Source organism: Lytechinus pictus, chromosome 15 (genome assembly GCF_037042905.1).
Source record: "Lytechinus pictus isolate F3 Inbred chromosome 15, Lp3.0, whole genome shotgun sequence".
NCBI classification, from domain to species: Eukaryota; Metazoa; Echinodermata; class Echinoidea; order Temnopleuroida; family Toxopneustidae; genus Lytechinus; species Lytechinus pictus.
Window position 1 is genome coordinate 17,514,256 of NC_087259.1, and position 21,981 is coordinate 17,536,236.

At 35.7% G+C, this 21,981-nt stretch overlaps 1 protein-coding gene across 1 annotated transcript in view; it reads left to right on the forward strand.

The window, feature by feature from the left end:
• The window catches only part of LOC129277356 (interferon-induced helicase C domain-containing protein 1-like), a 41,824-nt gene continuing 19,843 nt past the window's right edge, over positions 1-21,981 (forward strand). Inside the window, exon 1 of the mRNA XM_064110011.1 lies at positions 1-160. Coding sequence (XP_063966081.1) covers positions 1-160 — 160 coding nt within the window. The remainder of the gene's footprint in view (positions 161-21,981) is intronic.

The window sequence follows — 21,981 nt, forward strand, 5'->3', positions numbered from 1 at the left end:
ATGACGACAGTGATCATGAAAAGAGACAGACAGAAAGACGTACTACTGCCTCCCGGACGGAAGAAACAGATGGAAGAACAAGGATATAGCGACAAGACAACACCAATGGCACAACGGACATCGACAGCAACGTTAACGACGACGACGATATTTTGGACTGGTAGAACATGGAGATGATGGCAGAGAGACTGAATCCAACTATTTTGACTTCAATCTTAACCATGTTAATGCCAATTAAGACTGAACAGAAGGAAGACCATGAGAGATTTATTGACTGTAAAGACTGTGTTCAGACTGAGGACAATTTCTATCTCTATGTTTCTTTAGATGTTTCAGGAATTGTGACGTCATCGTGAACTACACATATACCCACCAAGCCCTGCTACTGATAAGCAAGCCTTCAGCAGCGAGAGAGTGACAGTCTGTGGGGCTGAGCTCAGCGTGTAAAAATCATATAGATCCATGGTAAAAACAAACATGGGGAATCCCCGCTTCAACCTTGGGATATACTATTCATTCACTAGGGGTTTATTTTTTTCAAACTTTCTTACTTGCTGATTGATCGGAGCTGAATGATAATTAACAGAGGACAATCGTGATTAACACTACGAATATGAATTGAGTGTCTAGTAGTAAATATCAAATTATTTTAAAGCGAAGACAAGATACCATATGGACGCATGCACAAATATTGTAATTAATATTTTCCCTTTGATTTCATGAGCTAATCCGACATCGCCTCGTTTTTTTTTCAGCCCGGCCGCGCGTTTCCGTTTTACACCCTGGCGAAGGCATTTTCCGTAAAAATAGCCACAAAGCGACTAGTGAAGAGTCTACACACGTCGCTGGTTGCAGCGTGCGACACAGGCGAGTCCCACACCACCGCATACAATCTGCACAGTTACTGATCAGAGCATAGAGTTCCTCGGCACTTCATGTACAGAGAGCAGTCATATGAGTGAAATCCGAACATGCTTTTGCAGTTACGTTTTTTTATGAAAAGTTATATAAATTATTAACTAAATGAATAGAATAACAGACAAAATAAAAATAAACAGATAAATATAATAGAAAGAAAATTGAAGTTTGATGGATTGATACACTTAGATGCCGAAAGATATATATAGAAGACTGATAAATAGATAGAGACATAGATAGATAGATTGGACGGATAAAGAGAAATAGAGAGAGAGAAAAAAAAAAGACAGACAGATGGATAGCCTAGAGGGGGAGAGAGAGAGAGAGATAGAGAATCTGAGAGAGATAGATATATGTTAGATATAGAATGGGAGAGACAGAGAAGATAGACAAATTAACAGATATATAGATACTGTAGTTACATAGATAGATAGATAATAGATAAAAGATAGAGAGAAGATAGATAGAGAGAAATAGAGAAAGACAGACAGATGGATAGATAGATAGAGAGAGGGGGAGAGAGGGAGAGAAGAATTTGAGAGATAGGTAGATGTTAGATGGATAGATAGATAAAGAATGAGAGAGACAGAGAAGATAGACAAATTAACAGATAGATAGATAATGTAGTTACATATAGATAGATACTGTAGTTACATAGATAGATAAATAGATAGAAGATAGATAGATAGATAGATATATAGATATATAGAGAGATAGATAGATAGATAGATAGATAGATAGATAGATAGATAGATAGATATATAGATAGATGGGGGAGAGAACTTGAGAGAGGGAGAGATGTTATAGATAGATAGATAATTATGGACGGAAAAAGAGAAATAGAGAAAGAGAGAAAACAAGACAGATGGATAGATAGATAGATAGAGGGAGAGAGAGATAGATAGATGTTAGATAGATAAAGAATGAGAGAGACAGAGAAGAGCGACAAATTAACAGATAGATATAGATACTGCAGTTACATATAGATAGATAGATAGAAGATAGATTGATAGAGAGAGAGAGAACTAGAGAAAGACAGATGGATAGATAGAGAGAGAGAGAGAGAGATAGATAGATGTTAGATAGATAAAGAATGAGAGAGACAGAGAAGATTAACTGATAGATATATACTGTAGTTACATAGATAGATAGATAAATAGATAGATAGATAGATAGATATATAGATATATAGATATAATTTGAGAGATAGATATATAGACGGATAGAGAGAAAAAGCCAGACAGATGGATAGATAGATAGATAGAGAGAGAGAGAATTTGAGAGACAGACAGACAGATGGATAGATAGAGAGAATTCGAGAGATAGATAGACGGATAGAGAGAAAAAGACAGACAGATGGATAGATAGAGAGAATTTGAGATATATGATTTTATTGCAATAAAAACTATCAAAATACAATCACAAGCAGTCAAAGACTGAAATAAGTGAATGTTTACATACAAATAGAATCATAACAAAATATAAAGTAAACATTATAAATTAATATCAAATACAATACAAATTCATACAGATGAAAAAGAAATGTATCATAAATAAATACAAAAGGCCAAAAGTACTACAAAGTGTCACCAAAGAAGGAAAAAGCGGCATGAAAGATTAAGAAAGAGGAGAGAGAAGAGGAAAGAGGTGAGAGAATTAGGAAGAGAAATTGGGATAAGACAAAGAGAAGGGAAAGCAAGAGGTGGAATTTGAAAGAGAATAGGAGGCAACCTTCAGAAAAAAAAACTCATTATGCAATACAAGACATTTAACAATGGTATAACAAGTAAATAAAGTAGTAATTGAATCGAATCGAGCACAAAAAAGGGAAAAGTAGAGCTGAGGAAATAGACTCCCGAAGGAAGTCGAAGCAGTGTTGATATTGCACGAGTAGATTAATAGATGGATAGAGAGAAATAAAAGAGAGACAGATGGATAGATAGAGAATTTGAGAGATAGATGTTAGTTGGATAGATAGATAGACAGATAGATAGAGAATGAGAGAGACAGAGTAGATAGACAAATTAACAGATAGATACATCATGTAGTTCCATAGATTGCTATAGTGGATAGAGAGATATGATAGATATAAGGAAAGATATAATATGAAAAAAAGTAATTATGTGTTTTATTTTTCAATATTTTAGCTATTATTCGTTTTCATTCATATAAACGATCATGTGCGATAAAGTAAAAAAAAAATCATGAAGCCAACGTATATAGTTCAGCGGAACAACCAAAATACAGAGACTGAAGCTTTTGGTCTATATAAGCTCAGCTGCATTTGCACGTATGTTCTGCGGATATCTTCGGTGCGGACTTTTGGATCACGCGCCCAGCTGATTATGTAAACAAACGTAGACGTAGACTCTTCACTAGTCGCTTTGTGGCTATTTTTCCGGAAAATGCCTTCGCCAGGGTGTAAAACGGAAACGCGCAGCCCGGCCCGATGCGTTTTCTCCGCGGAGGCAGCCTGCTGCTGCTTTTGAGTTTTGTACACACGTACCGTACACGTACACCGTATATGTGTGCAGATTCTGTCTACCTACCAGTACCTTGACCTTGTTCAATCAACATGGCTTCAACTGGAAAAGTGAAAAACTACAGAAATATATTGTTGTATATCAAGAAAAATTTAACAGAAGACGAAAAGAAAGATCTGATTTTTTTGAAAGACTTACCACAGAAGGATACAGAAGAATGTGTGAAAAATTTTCTCGACTTCTTTAAATACATGTTGAAGAAACCAAACGAATATAAATATGGGGAAGACGACCCGAGTGATCTTATTGACGACTTGCAAGAAATTGGACGCCAGGATTTGTGCAATAATGTAAAAGATATGTATGGTAAGTTGGACTGAAAAATAAAGTTTCACGTCTTAAGTCTCTGTCTCCCCAGTTGTAGCTGAACTACATTAAAGGACAAGTCCACCCCAATAAAAAGTTCATTTGAATAAAAAGAGAAAAATCCAACAAACATAACACTGAAAATTTCAGCAATATCGGATGTAAAATAAGAAAGTTATGACATTTAAAAGTTTCGCTTGATTTCACAAAATAGTTATATGCACATCCTGTTCGGTATGCAAATGAGGAGACTGATGACGTCAACCGCTCACTATTTCTTTTGTATTTTATGAAATTTGAAATATTCTAATTTTCTCCTCATGTCAAGTGAAACAATAATTAATTCCTCCCTGAACATGTGGAATTAGCATTATTTAATACTATATGGTTCAGTCAAGTTGGTCCTTATTGTCAAAGCTGTAAAAAATGAAATATTGTCTAATTAATTCAAACAATAAAAAACAAAAGAAATAGTGAGTGATGGACATCATCGACTGTCTCGTTTGCACGTCACTGAGTTGTGCAGATAAATATTTTGTGAAAAATAAGCAAAACTTTAAAATGGCATAACTTTCTTATTGTACAGATTTTGATCAAATTTTCAGCGTTATGCAAGTTTGATTTTTCTCAGTCTATTCAAATCAACATTTTTCTGGGGTGGACTTGACCTTTAAGATAGAGGCGGATCAAGACAGCTGAAATCCGTCTTTCATTTATGTTTGGCGTTTTGTTTTTTTAGAGTTTTTGTCTCGCCTGCATAGCAGAGTGAGACTATAGGCGCCGCTTTTCCGACGGCGACGGCGGCGGCGGCGGCGGCGTCAACACCAAATCTTAACCTGAGGTTAAGTTTTTGAAATGACAGCATAACTTAGAAAGTATACGGACCTAGTTCATGAAACTTGGCCATAAGGTTAATCAAGTATTACTGAACATCCTGCTTGAGTTTCATGTCACATGACCAAGGTCAAAGGTCATTTAGGGTCAATGAACTTAGACCATGTTGGGGGAATCAACATCAAAATCTTAACCTAAGGTTAAGTTTTTGAAATGTCATCATAACTTAGAAAATATATGGACCTAGTTCATGAAACTTATACATAAGGTTAATCAAGTATCACTGAACATCCTGCATGAGTTTCACATCACATGACCAAGGTCAAAGGTCATTTAGGGTCAATGAACTTTGGCCGAATTGGGGGTATCTGTTGAATTACCATCATAACTTTGAAAGTTTATAGATCTGATTCATGAAACTTGGACATAATAGTAATCAAGTATTACTGAACATCCTGTGCAAGTTTCAGGTCATATGATCAAGGTCAAAGGTCATTTAGGGTCAATGAACTTTGGCCAAATTGGGGTATTTGTTGAATTACAGCCATAAATTTGAAAGTGTGTTGGTCTAGTTCATAAAACTTGGACATAATAGTAATCAAGTATCACTGAACATCCTGTGCGAGTTTCAGGTCACATGATCAAGGTCAAAGGTCATGTAAGGTCAAAGAACTTTGGCCATGTTGGGGGTATTTGTTGAATTGCCATCATATCTCTATAAGTGTATTGGTCTAGTTCATAAAACGTGGAAATAAGAGTAACCAAGTATCACTGAACATCTTGTGCGAGTTATAGTAGTTTTCAAAATCAGCACTGCTGCTATATTGAATCGCGTGATGCAGGTGAGACGGCCAGAGGCATTCCACTTGTTAAACATTTTGTTTCCTTTTTTAACGTGATTGGACTGGAGCCAAAGCACTCATTCTATGAACAAGGTTATGATATAACCTAGACAGGAATAACCGTCGTTTCTGGGATTTCCTTAACAATTTCTGACATTTCACTATAAATATAATCCCCATTCACCGACGGTAGTTCGTTATTAGTGTGAGCTTGCATGTGTATCACGTCCACCAATTCGCCGACTAGTACTGTCCAGACTTCAATATTTAAAAAAAATAGAATTTACAGTCTAAGGATTTAGAAACTACCTAAATAATGTCTTGAATACATAAAAATAAGGAAATATGAAAAAAGGAGATCAAAAGGTATGAAAATAGTACTTTACCGATGTTTACTTGTCTTGGTCTCGAGAATCACCCCCAATATGGCAGCCAAAATATGAGATATTTACCAACGAACGGAGAGGGCGTCAACAATTTACGAATGTGATATCAATATTGCTTTCGATATTATACGATCTGCTCCATATGCGAGCTAAACCGCTTCGATCACAGGTAGCAGATGACATTCGATATATCGAGACATTAAAAAGTTAATAAGGATAATGACGTCATTAAAGATGGTGACTTACAAGAAAAACCGTCAGCTTAGGTGAAAATGTCTTCGATGAAAGATTTCTCAATCATCCAGAGGAATTTTTCAATAACTCTGTTCCAAGGTACGTAATTACTTAAGTTATTTATATTTCCCTGATAATGGGAACCATGAAACTGTATATTTCGCTTAAAAACAGTTTTAAATCGCGACCTACATGTACAAAACGTTAGTTCACTTATACGTTGTCTATAGCCACGGGCCAACAACTTTTCAGTCTACATGTATGTATTGGTGAGTGGAGCCAACGCAGTTCAGCGGAACAACCAAAATACAGAGACTGAAGCTTTTGGTCTAGATATAACCTTGTTCTCTGTTACTACTCCCTGTGAGGTGAAATACGTTGGCAATGTTTGGCCCAAAGTTGGCTTATTTTCTCTTTTTCTTTGGGACAAATGCTTGATTTTTTGACAAGTGCTGTCAGTTTCCATTACAGATATTCATCATATAACTTGGCTCTTAAGTAAATTTGATTCTTTAAATTATTTTTTCTTCATTAAAAATAGAGATTGAAAAATGACAATGGTTTGTTGTTGTTGTTGAATATGATGGCGCTCTTCAATCTCTCCAGATTATACGCGCCAGTCGCTTTCGTAAGTAGGACGTCGTCGGCAAAGGAAAGCGATCCATACGACGTCAAACCATTGGTGACGATTATGTGACATATATTATTAATATAGATTAGTCACCCATCCACCTATTTTATTAGTAGTAGGTCCTACAAAATTAAACATCTTCGTGGAATAACACTTTAATACAAATAGACAAATTAAATATCGTGCGTGCTAAATGATTGTTCGTGGAAAAGGGCACACCAGCTAACCTAACGGCTACTACTACTAGTAATTGCATTTATATAGAATTTCCTAAAATCTTCGTCAGATAACAATTAAAATATGAAATTACATAATTGTAAATAACGCATGTGATAAATAATTGTACATTGTAAGGACAAAATTGGATGGTGTACTGTTTTTATTATTAACTTCTATGTATATATTTTTTTAATAATATCTTTCTTGATATACATGTATTCCCCCTCTCTTCTAATATTTCTCGTCCTTCTTATTCTTTTGTTTTGTATTTTTCTTTGTTTCTTATTAATAAGAATTTTAAATCCTTCTTTCATGTCTTGTGTTTGAATAAAAAAAACCCAAAACCACCCTAACTGTCAAAACGGTTAGTGGCATAGTAGTTCCCGTGTATAATCAGGATTTATGAACAATTGTTTAACATTTGGGTCATTCATCTTAAGGTTATTAAACATAATGTGTCTCTCTTTTTCATATTTTGGACAAAATAAAACATAATGTTCAATAGTCTCAAATACTTTGCACACCTCACAGAGGCCTGAAGAGTGCTGTTTAATTTGAAACATATAATAGTTTAATTTGCACTTACCTACTGTAATTTGATGAAGGAGGCATTCCTCTTTCCAAGAAAATCCTTTTCTATATGCCTGCTTGAAAACATGATCATGAATAGCATATATAAAAATCTACCATTTCTAGAAACATTCCAATCTGCTTGCCAGATACATTTATAAAATGTCATGCGTAAGCATGTAAGTTTATAGTGTTTGGTAAAACAATGTCTACAAAATTTTTCGCCGCTCCTTTCTTGGCAGCTTTATCAACGGTCTCATTGCCGGTAACATCACAATGTGAGGGAATCCATTCAAAATTAATACCTTTTTGTCTTGCCATATTACTTTCCACCAATAGAGGGCGTATACAAATATATGCCCAAAATTCAAGTTTTCGAGCGCTCTGGTGAATACAAAATTACTCCCAAGTTACTAATGAAAAATAAATTGCAACTGTATGGAAATTAGTATTTTTGGGGAGCAACCTTTCAAGAGAGTACAAGAGACTCAATCGATCTTGCCTCGGCTTTGCTGGTGTAACTAGCATGCATAAATGCGTGTAATGAGCGTAGCGATAGAAGGGTGTATATTACATAATATGGGTATGAGGGCAAAAGGCATTTTCTACATAGTATATTAAAGCAACTTTAATAATGAAACCTCTTGGAAAAGTTAGAGGAGGCATTTGCTCTGCATGTTGCAAGCAATTACGTTCAGGCACCTTAAAGCATTCATGTAGTCCTGCAAGAGAATGTCAAGTTACCAAACCCTTATCCGTAGCTTGACTATTAAAATATCTTGCTTTTTGGAGCCCCCAATGTGGCAAAATGATGTTTTAGCTAGGTGGACAAACAACTTTTATTTTCTTGAAATCACTTGGAGATGAAAGGGTGGACTTTTCTCTATCAGCTACATATAAAGAAGTTAGGGCACAGCAAAGCTTACCCCCTCACGAGGCTGCCAAAGTCACCCAACCACTTTTTCATATTTTGCCTATTTTTGGGGAAAATTTGCCATTTTGGAGTCACATGGAGGAAAAAGTGTTTCTACTATGTAGTTAATCCATTTTTGTCTCACCTGCTTAGCAGAGTGAGACTATAGGCGCTGCTTTTCCGACAGCGGCGGCTTCAACATCAAATCTTAACCGAAGGTTAAGTTTTTGAAATGACAGCATAACCTAAAAAGTATATGGACCTAGTTCATGGAACTTGGACATAAGGTTAATCAAGTACTACTGAACATCCTGCCTGAGTTTCAGGTCACATGACCAAGGTCAAAGGTCATTTAAGGTCAATGAACTTTGGTCCAGTTGGGGGTATTTGTTGAATTTCCATCTTCACTTTTGAAAGTTTATTGATCTTATTCATAAAACTTGGACATAAGAGTAATCAAGTATCACTGAACATCCTGTGCGAGTTTCAGCTCACATGACCAAGGTCAAAGGTCATTTTTAGGTCAATGAACTTTGGTCATGTTGGGGGGATTTGTTGAATAACCATCATAACTCCGAAAGTGTTTGGATCTAGTTGATAGAACTTGGACATAAATCAAGTATCACTAAACATCTCATGCGAGTTTCAGGTCACATGACCAAAGGCAAAGGTCATTTAAGGTCAATGAACTTGGCCATTTTGGAGGTAATTATTAGATTGCTGTCATAACTTTCAAAGTTTAGAGACCTATATAGTTTATAAAATGTGGATATAGGGGTAATCAAGTATCACTGACAAGACTTAGGTCGCATGATCAAGGTCAACTGTCATTTATTGTCATTTGACATAGTATTGTATCGTTATATGAATTCTGCTTTTTTTGGAATAATTATGTTATATATAGTAGTTTTCAAAGTCAGCACTGCTGCTATATTGAATTGCGTGATGCAGGTGAGACTGCCAGAGGCGCTCCACTTGTTATTGTTTTAAAGCACTTTGAGACGAAAGAGTAGATTTTCTTCTATCTGCTATGTTATCACTGGCACATCGAAGCCTATCCCCCTCAGGGGGTTGCCAAAGTCACCCACCCATCTTCCATATTTTGCCAATTTATGGGAAAATCTGCCAAGTTGGAGCCCCATTGAGACAAATGGCATTTCTGCTTTGCATATAAGTCTCTTTTATTGTTTTATAACTACTTCGAGATGAAAAGGTAGGATTTTCTGCATCAGCAACACATGAAGACTTGCTCGCACACCAAAGCCTACCCCCATCAGGGGCTGCCAAATTCTCCCCCACCCTCATTTAGGGTCAATGAACTTTGGCCAAATTGGGGGTATCTGTTGAATTACCATCATAACTTTAAAAGTTTATGGATCTGATTCATGAAACTTAGACATAAGAGTTATCAAGTATCACTGAACATCCTGTGTGAGTTTCAGGTCACATGATTAAGGTAAAAGGTCATTTAAGGTCAATGAACTTTGGCCAAGTTAGGGGTATTTGTTGCATTACCATCATAACTTTGAAAGTTTATTGGTCTAGTTCATAAAACTTGGACATAAGAGTAATCAAGTATCCTGTGCGCATTTCAGGTCACATGACTAAGGCCAAAGGTCAATGAACTTTGACCAAGTTGGGGGTATTTGTTGAATTACCATCATAACTTTGAAAGGTTATGGATCTGATTCATATAACTTGGACATAAGAGTAATCAAGTATCACTGAACATCCTGTGCGCATTTCAGGTCACATGTCCAAGGTCAAAGGTCAATGAACTTTGACAAATTTGGGGGTATTTGTTGAATTACCATCATAACTTTAAAAGTTTATGGATCTGATTCATATAACTTGGACATAAGAGTAATCAAGTATCACTGAACATCCTGTGCCAGTTTCAGGTCACATGACCAAGGTCAAAGGTCATTTAAGGTCAATGAACTTAGACCATGTTGGGGGAATCAACATCAAAATTTGAACCTAAGGTTAAGTTTTTGAAATTTATAACTTCGAAAGTATATGGACCTAGTTCATGAAACTTGGCCATAAGGGTAATCAAGTATTACTGAACATCCTGCTCGAGTTTTAAGTCATATGACCAAGGTCAAAGGTCATTTAAGGTCAATGAACTTTGGTCAAGTTGGGGGTATTTGTTAAATTTCCATCTTCACTTTGAAAGTTTATGGATCTGATTCATAAAACTTGGACATAAGAGTAATTAAGTATCACTGAACATCCTGTGCGGGTTTCAGCTCACATGACCAAGGTCAAAGGTCATTTACATGTAAGGTCAATGAACTTTGGCCAAGTTAGGGGTATTTGTTGCATTACCATCATAAATTTGAAAGTTTATTGGTCTAGTTCATAAAACTTGGACATAAGTGTAATCAAGTATCACTGAACATCCTGTGCGCATTTCAGATCACATGACCAAGGTCAAAGGTCAATGAACTTTGACCAAGTTGGGGGTATTTGTTGAATTACCATCATAACTTTGAAAGTTTATGGATCTGATTCATATAACTTGGACATAAGAGTAATCAAGTATCACTGAATGTCCTGTGCCAGTTTCAGGTCATATACAGAGCTGCCAAGTTGTATTTTGCATTTTTAGTATTCTTATCCCCCAAAATCAGTATTTTGACAAAAAATTCAGTATTTTTACCGTGTGAGATAAATATGCAGACCTGCCAACCTCTGGGAATGAAAAACTGTATTCTGTGAAAAAAAAAACTGTATTTTTCCCCAAAAAGTGTATTTCATAATAAAATGCTTGGCGCACTCGCTCATCGCGGCGCTCAAGCTGCATGCAAGCTAAAATGCGCACTGCTCTTGCAGATGAAAAAAAAAACATTAAAACATGTGTATATCTTCACCCTGGTTTTAACAAAATGATTGAAAAAAAAAAAGTTACCTGAAATTACATTGATCTAATAACCATATTTGTGTACGTTTTATGAAATAGAGACATATAGAGATTATTTTTCTCAATAAATTACGATGTAGTAAAAAAAAATTTATAAACAAAAAACGTATTTTTCAAAGAAAAAACGTACTAAATACGGCTAAAACGTACTGGTTGGCAGGTCTGCATGTATCATAATCAAGTATCACAAAACATCTCATGTGAGTTTCAGGTCACATGACCAAAGTCAAAGGTCATTTAAGGTCATTGGCCATTTTAGAAGTAATTAGATTGCTGTCATAACTTTCAAAGTTTATAGATATAATGTATAAAATGTGGATATAGGGGTAATCAAGTTTCACTGACACGTTTTAGGTCACATGATCAAGGTCAAATGTCAATGAACGTAGTATTGTATCATTATATGAATGGTGTTTTTTGTGAATAATTACTTTACAGTAGTTTTCAAAGTCAGCACTGCTGCTGATATTTTCAATCGCTTGATGCAGGTGAGACCACCAGAGGCATTCCACTTGTTATTTTTTGGAACCCCTAGGGGTTGAAAGAGTAGGCTTTTTATATAAAGAAATACTGGCACATCGATGCCTACCCTCTTCAGGGGCTGCCAAATATTAAGTCACCCTATCCTGTTCGTTGATTTTGCCTAGTTATTAGAAAATTCATTATTTTGGAGTCACCATTGAGTTAAAAGGCATTTCTGAACTATAGTAATGTCACTTTCATTTTTTGAAACCACCTGGAAATGAAAGAAAAGGCTTTCTTTCTATCAGCAGGGTGCTACATAACTTTTTAGAAGCACTTGCCCGGTCAGGCAAGTAACTTTTTAGATAGTTGGAATATACTTCCCCAAAAATCTATTTCACTTGCCCGAAAAAATCCTTGAAAAAAAGTTAAACCTCGTCAAAAGAAAGTTTAGCGGTTTTATAGGTTTTCCAGGTCAAATGTCCGCAGATTGGAACCAATCGTCCTTATAGGTATTTCAAATGTCCGTGTACATGAACAAATGTCCGCATAGGAATATGGATGTCCGATAAGGGATTTCAAATGTCCACGTAGGTTCAAAGTGTCCATATAGCTATATCAAATATCCGATTAGGCGTCTTGTCAAAAGTGTGTGTGCGTCTTTACCTTTATATTCTACGGCGAACCCGCTCAGCGTGCCATTGTCCATTTTTCTTTCCTACGGGTCAGTGCTCTTGCCATTCAAGACGCCAGCGTGCCCTTTTGCAGCGAAAACGGACGCGGCTCTTTTATCTTTTACAGTGACACCTCGATGAATCCTCTCAAGCAACTATCCGATTTGTTGTTTTTGCATGAGCGCCCTCTATGTTGACAATGCGAGGATCCATGCAAAGGCCGATAATAGTTCAGTGGCGTGTACGTTTAATTGTTATATTTTCCAAAAGCTACGCTTCTACAAATGTTTATACTTCCTGCTTTCAGGCTTCAGTAGTAACAAGTTCAACTAGATTTAGATTGTTTTGATAGATTAATTGAGCTTAATAGCATGAACATGTTGTTTTAGTTTCAAGAATAGACCGTGTTGACCGTCTAAAACTTAACCCTAAAAGGACTGGGGGAGCATGATGCCCCCCTTCGACACTTCGCACGATATTTCTGAAACGCAAACAGATAGCCCCGCAAAATTTTATGACCTTTTTTTGAAGTCTCGCGCAACTTTTGAGACCGAATTTGTGACATACGGGTATAAGCATCGCGACGTCACTTGACTTTTTACGAGACAATGTCATGCCGAAAATGGCTCATTTTCATAATTTGTGTACAAAGTGTATGGGAGATGAAATATAATTATAAAAGTGTGAATATTTGTCGCTCTAATTGGTCTGCTTGATTAATTTAGGGTTTAATATAAATAAGGTTACAAATATTATATGAGATCAGAAAAAAAGAAGAAACTTTGAAGTGAAATTGGGTGGAAAATATGCAAATAATGCTTTTCATGAATAAATTTGCATATCTTATTCATAATAAATAAAAAATAATTATTTTCAGAATTGTTTAATACTATCTTGTAGTTTATATGGCAAGGAATGTGCGTACCAAATTTCGGCGCGATCGTGTGAACAGCGGCCGATATGAGAAGGGGGGGGGGCATCATCCCCCAGTCCTAAATACATCTCAAATAGCCCGGTCCTTTAAGGGTTAATGTTCAGGCGCGGGTAAGATTTTTTTTTTTAATCACACTGAGCCCGATCTTTTTTTCATCTTTTTTCATACAAAAACCCTGATAGACATGTGGTTAAATAAACATTAACTGGATTCATGCTTTCGGCAAAATAACCTTTGTTCATGTTCATCGCGAGTAAGAACATTTAACTGTTCAGTGTTGGCATCACAGCGATGAAGGGGGGGGGGGGCGGGCGGAATTTTTTTATCCACAAAAGGCATGACCCGCGATCAGCCGCTCAAATCTGATTTTTTGTTTTGTTTGAAGGGGTAGTCCTATTGTCAATTCTAAGCTTTATTCTTATAAATCAAAATAAATCTAACATAGTCTCATAAGCCTTTTTTAAATAGTGCGAGCGCGAGGCGCGAGATATTTCTTAAATTATTATTTCATGTATTTTGTCCTAAAGTGGCATTCTGGCAATGTTTGTCATCCTAAACGAGATGAATAAATTGAGTTTTGATCATTCTGATAAAAAGGGAACTGTTAACGGCTGCTTGTAATATCCGTAAGTGAAAACGTTACATATTTCAACAAGTTAATAATGTGAGCGCGAAGCGTGAGCTGAAAATCTTGACATTTCTACCTGAAGAATAAAAATTCTAAGCAATTTTTGTAATCATGAAAAATATAGTTATACAAATAAGCAACTGATGCGAAGCGGAAGCGGAAAATTCGAGATTTGTATGAAAATTGTGAGTGGATATGGATCACAGTTAAAAAAAGAGCTGATATGTTTGAATATTATTACCTTAAGTTTTGACATATGACCGAGACATTCCGCTTTAACTGCAGTGCATGGTATCATGCATCCAGAAATTGAATTAGGCGATGAATTCAAAACGTACGTATATAGCCGGGATGGCATGCAGTTCGGATGATACAGCACTCTAAAATTAGAATAATCTCGTATTACAAACATGACAAATTTCAATTTTTGCGAAAATGCACACAAACTCAAATTAAACTTGATAAACTCTGGGGGATGATGACGTTGATATAAAAATCGCATCGACCTCGGTATGCAATCATGATTGATACTGCATCGGACTTGGCAACCAGCAAAAACTTTTCCATAATTAGATAAAGGCCATCCATTCTCCCTCTTCTTAATTTTGTTTGAAAACTGAAATATAATCTATGTATTTCAGGATCATTATATAAAAATCCTTTTATAACAAACATGATAAAGGAAAAACGTGTCTCATGTTATACATGGTTCATTATACCGCAAAATATACCAATCATCTTCATTTGTTATAATTTGATCATCAACATTTTCACTTATATTATTATTCGTATTATCATGTCCGTTAATATCACTTCATTGTTATCATTATCATTATCATCATCACTGTTATTATCATTATCATCATCATTCATTATCTATTTCCAATCGTTCTCCAATGTCAATTTTATATTTTCTATAATTATAAATATATGAAAGGTAATAGTAATGATTATGGTGATGCTGGTAATCATGAACATTAGACCCGTTTTGTCAGGTATTTTATGCGATTTTACGTGCTAATTGCTACTCGATGGTGGTGAAAGAAATCTTTTAAATAGCACAAAAGAAGTCGGGACGGTAGTTACTGTATATACGCACTTTAATACACTATAGTACAAAAGATTCCCCATCGGACCAGCCAACGGTCTTTTGAAGTAAGTTAATCTATTGAAATTACGACTATAATCACGACAGCGGATATGGGGAACTAAAGTCTGTGCGCGTCTCTCCCATTGTTCTCTGTGGCGAACGCGCTGAGCATGCCATTGTCAATGATTCTCTACTATACGGGTCAGTGATCTTGCTTTTTCACGATCATAGGCCTGGGCAATGACTATTAATCCTGAAAGGAAAATAATGTTCAATTCTCTTGATGGAGAAGACTATATCATGGCCCTATTTGCTTTTGCCGTTAGGGCATTAAGTGTACAAACTAATATAAATAATAAATATATAATAATTACATTTCATCTATTTTAGAGTAATGATCTAATTTTAATATTATTCTACATAATTATCTCCCTGCAGCTTACGGCCCCATATCTTTACCCGTGAAGTATTGAATTTTGAAGCTTGAATTATTGAACATCATGGCATCCTAAATAGTATTGCAATGATGTTTACCATCACTGCAATATAGATAAAAACAAAGTTTATTCTACTCACATTGATTTTACTTTAGAACAAATTCACACCCCCCCTTCCCGCTACAACCTTTCTCTAATTTTTATTATTTCCTTACCAAAATGATCCTAATTTCAATAACTACGATAATGACATAGATGATTTGCTGTTGACTTGACTATAATGATCCTGCTGATGATAGTGATGATAATTAACACTGATGATGGTGGTGGCGGTGGTAGTGAATGTGGTAGCCTTGATGATTATAATAAATGAAAATACTGAAAGTTACGAAAGTCACACATTCAATGAATAATACCAAGAAACATAATTTTTGATGATATAAAATTCACACACAATGTATGCTTCTTGTAGGCCTCCTATTTAATCTATTCTTATTACAAAAAACTGCAGTGTATCCGCTGATATTCCTTCTTTATGATTTAACGCTTTTAAGTTTATAATTATATTGGTAAATCCCGGTCAGAAAAGTTCATGTCACCATTCCATTCCCTATTACTGTATTATATGAGCATGGCCCTAAATGATTGTGATGTGATAGGTATGAAATCAAATGTGTTTTATTGGAAAATTTAGCCCTTTTCATTTTTTTTCCCAGCGATTTGGCGACCGACCAAAATGTCTGCGTATTTTTTTCTTGTAAACCATCTATCGGGACAGACTTCACGATCTGGGTCTGAATAACATTACAACATACTTTGTTTGGTGCTCAAAAGATTATTTCTAAAATAGAACATCATCGAGAAATGGTGCTTGATTCGTGACATCTGAAAAAATCCGATGATCACTGCACTTTTGTAAACAATTTAGAATGCTTGTTGATACTCGACAAAATTCTAAAGACAAAATTACGTATCATTTATCAAAGTTAATCGAAGAGTTTTAACATGACAATTAGAACAATGAATTAAACACTATACCCATGCAGAGAACGATAGAGATGAGAAAAAAACTCGATCAGATGATGTAATATACTGATAAGCAAAGCTTGCTGATAAAACATTATCTTTTTCTTCATGTCCTCATTCTCTCTTTTCGTGTTCTTCTTGCATCTCCTTTTTCTTTATCTTCCATTTTCCTCTTCGTATCCTTCCTCATCATTATTATTCTCATCCCTTTTTACTGCTCCCCCATTCTACATGTACGTCTGCTCGTCCTTCGTAATTCTTCTCCTCCCACCTCATCGATTTATGAAGATAAAATGATAAGGAAATGATAGAAATGCTAACGAAGATAATACTTATAATAGAGAAATGAAGTAAATTCAGTAAATAAAATCATATCCTACACTTTTCCTTTGCTTTTCTTTCCTCCGTTTTTTGTTCTTATTTATAGAACTTTTGGGAGTCATGGCCCCATCCTTCCATACACAGTGCTGAGCGGTTGGGGTCCGGGGCGGAGCCCCCGAAACTTCTTGATATCAAAGTCATTTAAACCTCGCAGATTGCCGCTATTTTAATAAATGTTGTATGCAGTCCATCTTTTTTCCGCTCTTTAATTTCAATTATCGGTAGCCCGGTCGTTTTTTTTTTCTTGTCCTTTTTCTTCGTTTTCCAATTAAGCTTTTTATTAATTAAATTTTTACCTTCGTTTCCCGCTATTGTTACCATTTTGTCATCTTTTAATTTATTTCCCACCGTGCTTTTGCATTACATCGGCCTAGTTCGGAATGATTTGTTCTTTCTCAAATGTTCTTCTTTCGTACATTTTCCCGCTTGCCTTCCTTTTCCATTAAAAATGTTTTTTTCTTCGTTTTCTTTTCCCTTTCCCTTTCCTTTTCCTCCTTTCCTTCCCCATTCTTTCTACCTCCCTTTTTTCTTTTTCCCGTTTTTCTTTTATTTTCCCGGTGAAATCCGCCAGGGGGGAGGGGGGCAACTTGCCCCCCCCCCCCGCCTGTTACGCCACTGGCTACGGCATGGTCTTCTGATTCATGTTAAATTAAATCGACGGGTTGGTTCCCCCACAGTCATTCCAATCGGGCGGAACGGGTAATTATCATAGGTCCAAGAACTCATGGGCAATGACAGAGCTAGGGAAGCGATCTGCAGATGTAAGAGGGTTTCCTGTTTGCAATTCTCCCACTCCATTTTTGTCACTTGTATTTCTTATTAATCTTTTTACCTGCTCATTTCTTTATCCCTTCCCCTTGTCATGTTTCCTTGCATTAATTCTTCTTCCTTTTATCTTTGAATCTTTAATCCATTTTTTCCGTCGCCGCAAATAGGAGCCCGCTTCAACCCTTATAATCATGTTGCTTTTGTTATCTTTCCTATCCTGATAATTACTGATGTGGTATAAGTGCTTTAGGTTCCTACATTAGCAATTCGATAACTATATTTCTTCGGTACACGATTTTCCCTTTCTCTTTCTCATGTTTTTCTTAAATCTTAGTAGTTATTTTTTTTTTCTTTCAATTTCCTTTGACTCATTTTCCTTTTTTATTCACTTATTTTGCTCTGTATATCTTTTCATGAAATATTGCTAGAAGGGGTTCGCAATCAGATTAAAGTTGCGGCCAATTTAACTCCGAGCTTTTAGGCTTCATTTTTCTTCATTCTCTTCTTGTTACCTGAATGAACAAAGAATAAAGAACCGTTTCAGCATGGCCACTCCATGTCTAATTCCCCTCTGTTCCCCTTTCACTCTCTCCCTTCCCCCCTTTATTTCTCCCCCATCGTCCACCAGCTCTCTCTACTTCTTTCCCCTTATTTTCTGTCTCTATCCATTTCCATATTATTTTGTCCCCCCTCTCCCGTTGATTCTCGATCCTAAATTTCTTCCCCTCTCAAATTTCCTTTTTTTTTCTCTTTCAACTGTTTTCCTTCCTATTTTTGTTGACCCTTCCTCTTCTTCCATCCCAATATTATTTTCCTATTTCTCTCTGTTTCCCCTTCCTTTTCTTTCCCTATGACTTGTTAGTTTTCTTCTTCATCTTTTCACCTTCCCTTTTGGTCCCGCTTCTTTAAAACAAGGAGATAAAGAAATTATCCCGGGAAAATGGTTGCCCGTCCAAAAATTGAACAAACTATTAACAACAGTTTCTAATGAATCTTTGATATATCTATGCGTAATAGTGTCAAGCTGTTCCGGTCATATTTATTTTATCATTCTATTTCCTTCTGTCTTTTTTTTTTTTTTTTTTTTTTTGGGGGGGGGGGGCTCCCGACATTTGTTTCAGATGCGAGTTATAATGAACATTACAAATTGACGTGAATTCTACGAATGGCTTGGGCCTATGAAACGAAAATGTGCGAAATCTTATTTTCCCACCTAAAACATCATGAATTGACTTTCTTCCAATTGCAAAAAAAAAGAGGTTTTCATGGTTATTGCAGCAAATTCGAAAGATCCGTAACGATTTATGAAACGTGCGTGATTTTTTATTAAGCTACCGTGGCTTTATAAATGCACCCGAACTTCCATTACAGACATGATAGATGCGAACCACAGTTCAGAACAGTGACCCGAACTCTCCGATCCGACAGTCAATATGAAGGCACGCATTTGTTTTGGTCGTAGAGGGAGCTATTTAGAATAGATTCTTCGATATTTCGACAGAAATTAAGACTTGCAGGAAAGACGAACAAAAGAACGGTGGCATCAATGGGCCTTTGATGGCGGCCGTTCCTTTGAAGAGAAGGGAACGTTGGGCAGGAAAGCCGAAGCGAAAACCCGGATGCAGTAAAGACGGTATAGAACGGTGCATGGACTTTTGACAAGCTCCCTTAGGGAAACCAAAAGTCACATAGGGAACTAAATGTCCAATTAGAGAGTGTAATATCCCACTTGGGAAAACAAATGTCGTATAGGGATCTCAATCGTCCACGGTTTGAAATAATGATTACTCGAACATGATAACTTCATTTTTCATCATTCATCTTTTTCATTTTCTGTCACTCGGCTTTCCCTTTCCCTTCCTGCTCGATCTATCCATTTGTCAGGCAAGGGATCCCCCCGCCGCCTCATTTCACAAATTTGCCGACCTCCTAGATATTTATCCTTATTTTTATTTATTGATTTATTCATTTTTTGTCAATCCTTTTTTCGGGGGGGGGGGGGTGGGGTCTTGGCCCTGTATGTTTCTATTCGTCTTCTTTATTTATTTTTGTACACATTCATATATTTCTTCCCTTTTCATTCTACCCCGCCCCTGTTTTGGAGCCGTTTAGTGGAGATGGAGCGCCTTTTTGTATCAGGCTCTTTTCTCTTCCTTCCATTCAGCTCCACCTTTTCAACTTTTCCTTCTCTACTAATTTGTTATAGGCAAACAAACGAATGTCATATAGTGATTTCAATAGTCTCTATGGGTGTAAAATGCTATGTTTCTTACATATTATGTTGTTTATTTACCAAATTATTATATTCCTTCCACTACATATCGAACGCCACACAACATGATCTACGGACAAACTACGGATATTATTTACAATATTTTTTTTACTCAAACCCAGAATATATATATCTTAACATGGCATTTAAATTCATATGAAAAACTCATTATTTGTTAAAATATTTGTTCCTTACAGTTATGAAACTTATTTAAGTCATAAAAATAATTATTGTTTAATTCTTCTTAAATATCAGTTTATTACAAATAATGAGTTTTCCATATGAATTATGAAATTAAATGCCATGTTTATATATTTCATATTTCATTCTTTCAGTTTTTGAGAGGCGAGTCCCTTGGAACCTACAAACTTGAGGGTGTTGTGATGAATTAATGGTCATTAATTATCAATTTAAATTTCATGAATTATCAAATTAAAATTCCATGCATGAGTGAGCGTGAATTGCAATCTTTAGTGCAGCATTTTAACTTTACAATGTGGGTCTCGGCAGTGTGTTCATTGGAGGCAGGAGAATAGGGGTAAGATAGGACTTCAGTGGGTGAAGAAAGCTGATGGGAAAGGGGTCAATTTGATAATAAATTCTGAAAATTAGGTCATCAACGTTTTCATTTGTAATGAAAAATTGAAAGTACATGTTAATTCATAACGGTTACATTTTATACACTCATTTGCATTTCTTGAGGCATAACGTGCAATGCTGTCAGAAATCCACTTAATTATATTTTAATTCAGATAAAAGTCTAAGACGATATAATTTTCAATGCTGGGATTGATTTTAATTACTTTAAGTCAATTTAATTAGACAGGGTGGGTAGGGTGTATCTAGCTGGATAAGATGTAATCATTTTGATAGGCTCTTTCAGGCAGGGTAAACATATTTCGAATTCTTGTACTTAAAAATACATCATTATGCAACTAACCATGAATTATTAAAAGTACCTCTTATTTCTTTTTTAATTCAAACAATAGTAATGTCATTTTTATTAACAATTATTAATTTTTTCATATCTTTTGATAATTTGTAATTACCTTGTTTTGGACCCTATATGTAAGACTAGCAGAGTGATGCCTATATTGTCAATGTTCGATGAGAACAAATATTTAGACATAACAATGAATTTCAACGCATTTTACTTTAAATAAATATGTTATTAATGTTACACTCTCGGTATGAAGCATGTTTGTTTCTGTTAAGCTTTCAATAAATGTTCAAGTATTTTTTCCACTTTTTATTTCAATAAACCAAATTAATTGGTTTTACCCTATTGTTTGAATAATATTTACTACTGAACAGAATTTTGATACTTAATGTGTACATTCGTCATACATTATAAGAAAATTTCAGGTTATTTTCAGCATCATTACCAAATGGACATTTGAATTACCTAAACGACATTTGATTTACCTATGTACGACTTGATGCCTTAATTCATGCATGATTATGTAACAATTGCTATTGAACGGATATTTGAATTCCCTATTAACATCTTATTTTACCTATTAGGACATTTGATTTGCAAGATGGACATTTGATTTATCTATTTAAAATAAATTCTATTGTGCGGACATTTGACTTCTCTAAGGACATTTTATTCATCTATTGGGATACAATTCTGGCTAATAGGACATTTGAATTCCCTATTGACATTTGAATTACCTAATCGGACACTTGCTCTGACACGGCGGACATTTGACCTGGAAAACCTATATAAACTATTGACCTTTTTCTCTCTTTTGACATGAACTGATCTATCTTGTTATTGCATTTCTTTTTCCAGAGTGATTTCATCTTGCCTGCCATGACCAAAATTAGGGTCAACATCATATCGACCCTAATGTTGGTCATTCTATTATGAGAATTTTGCTTGCCCTATTCGGGCAAGTAGTTTTGGTCTTTACTTCAAAACACTTGCCCGACTCTAACTTTTACTTGCCCTGGGCAATCGGGCAAGTGCTTATGTAGCACC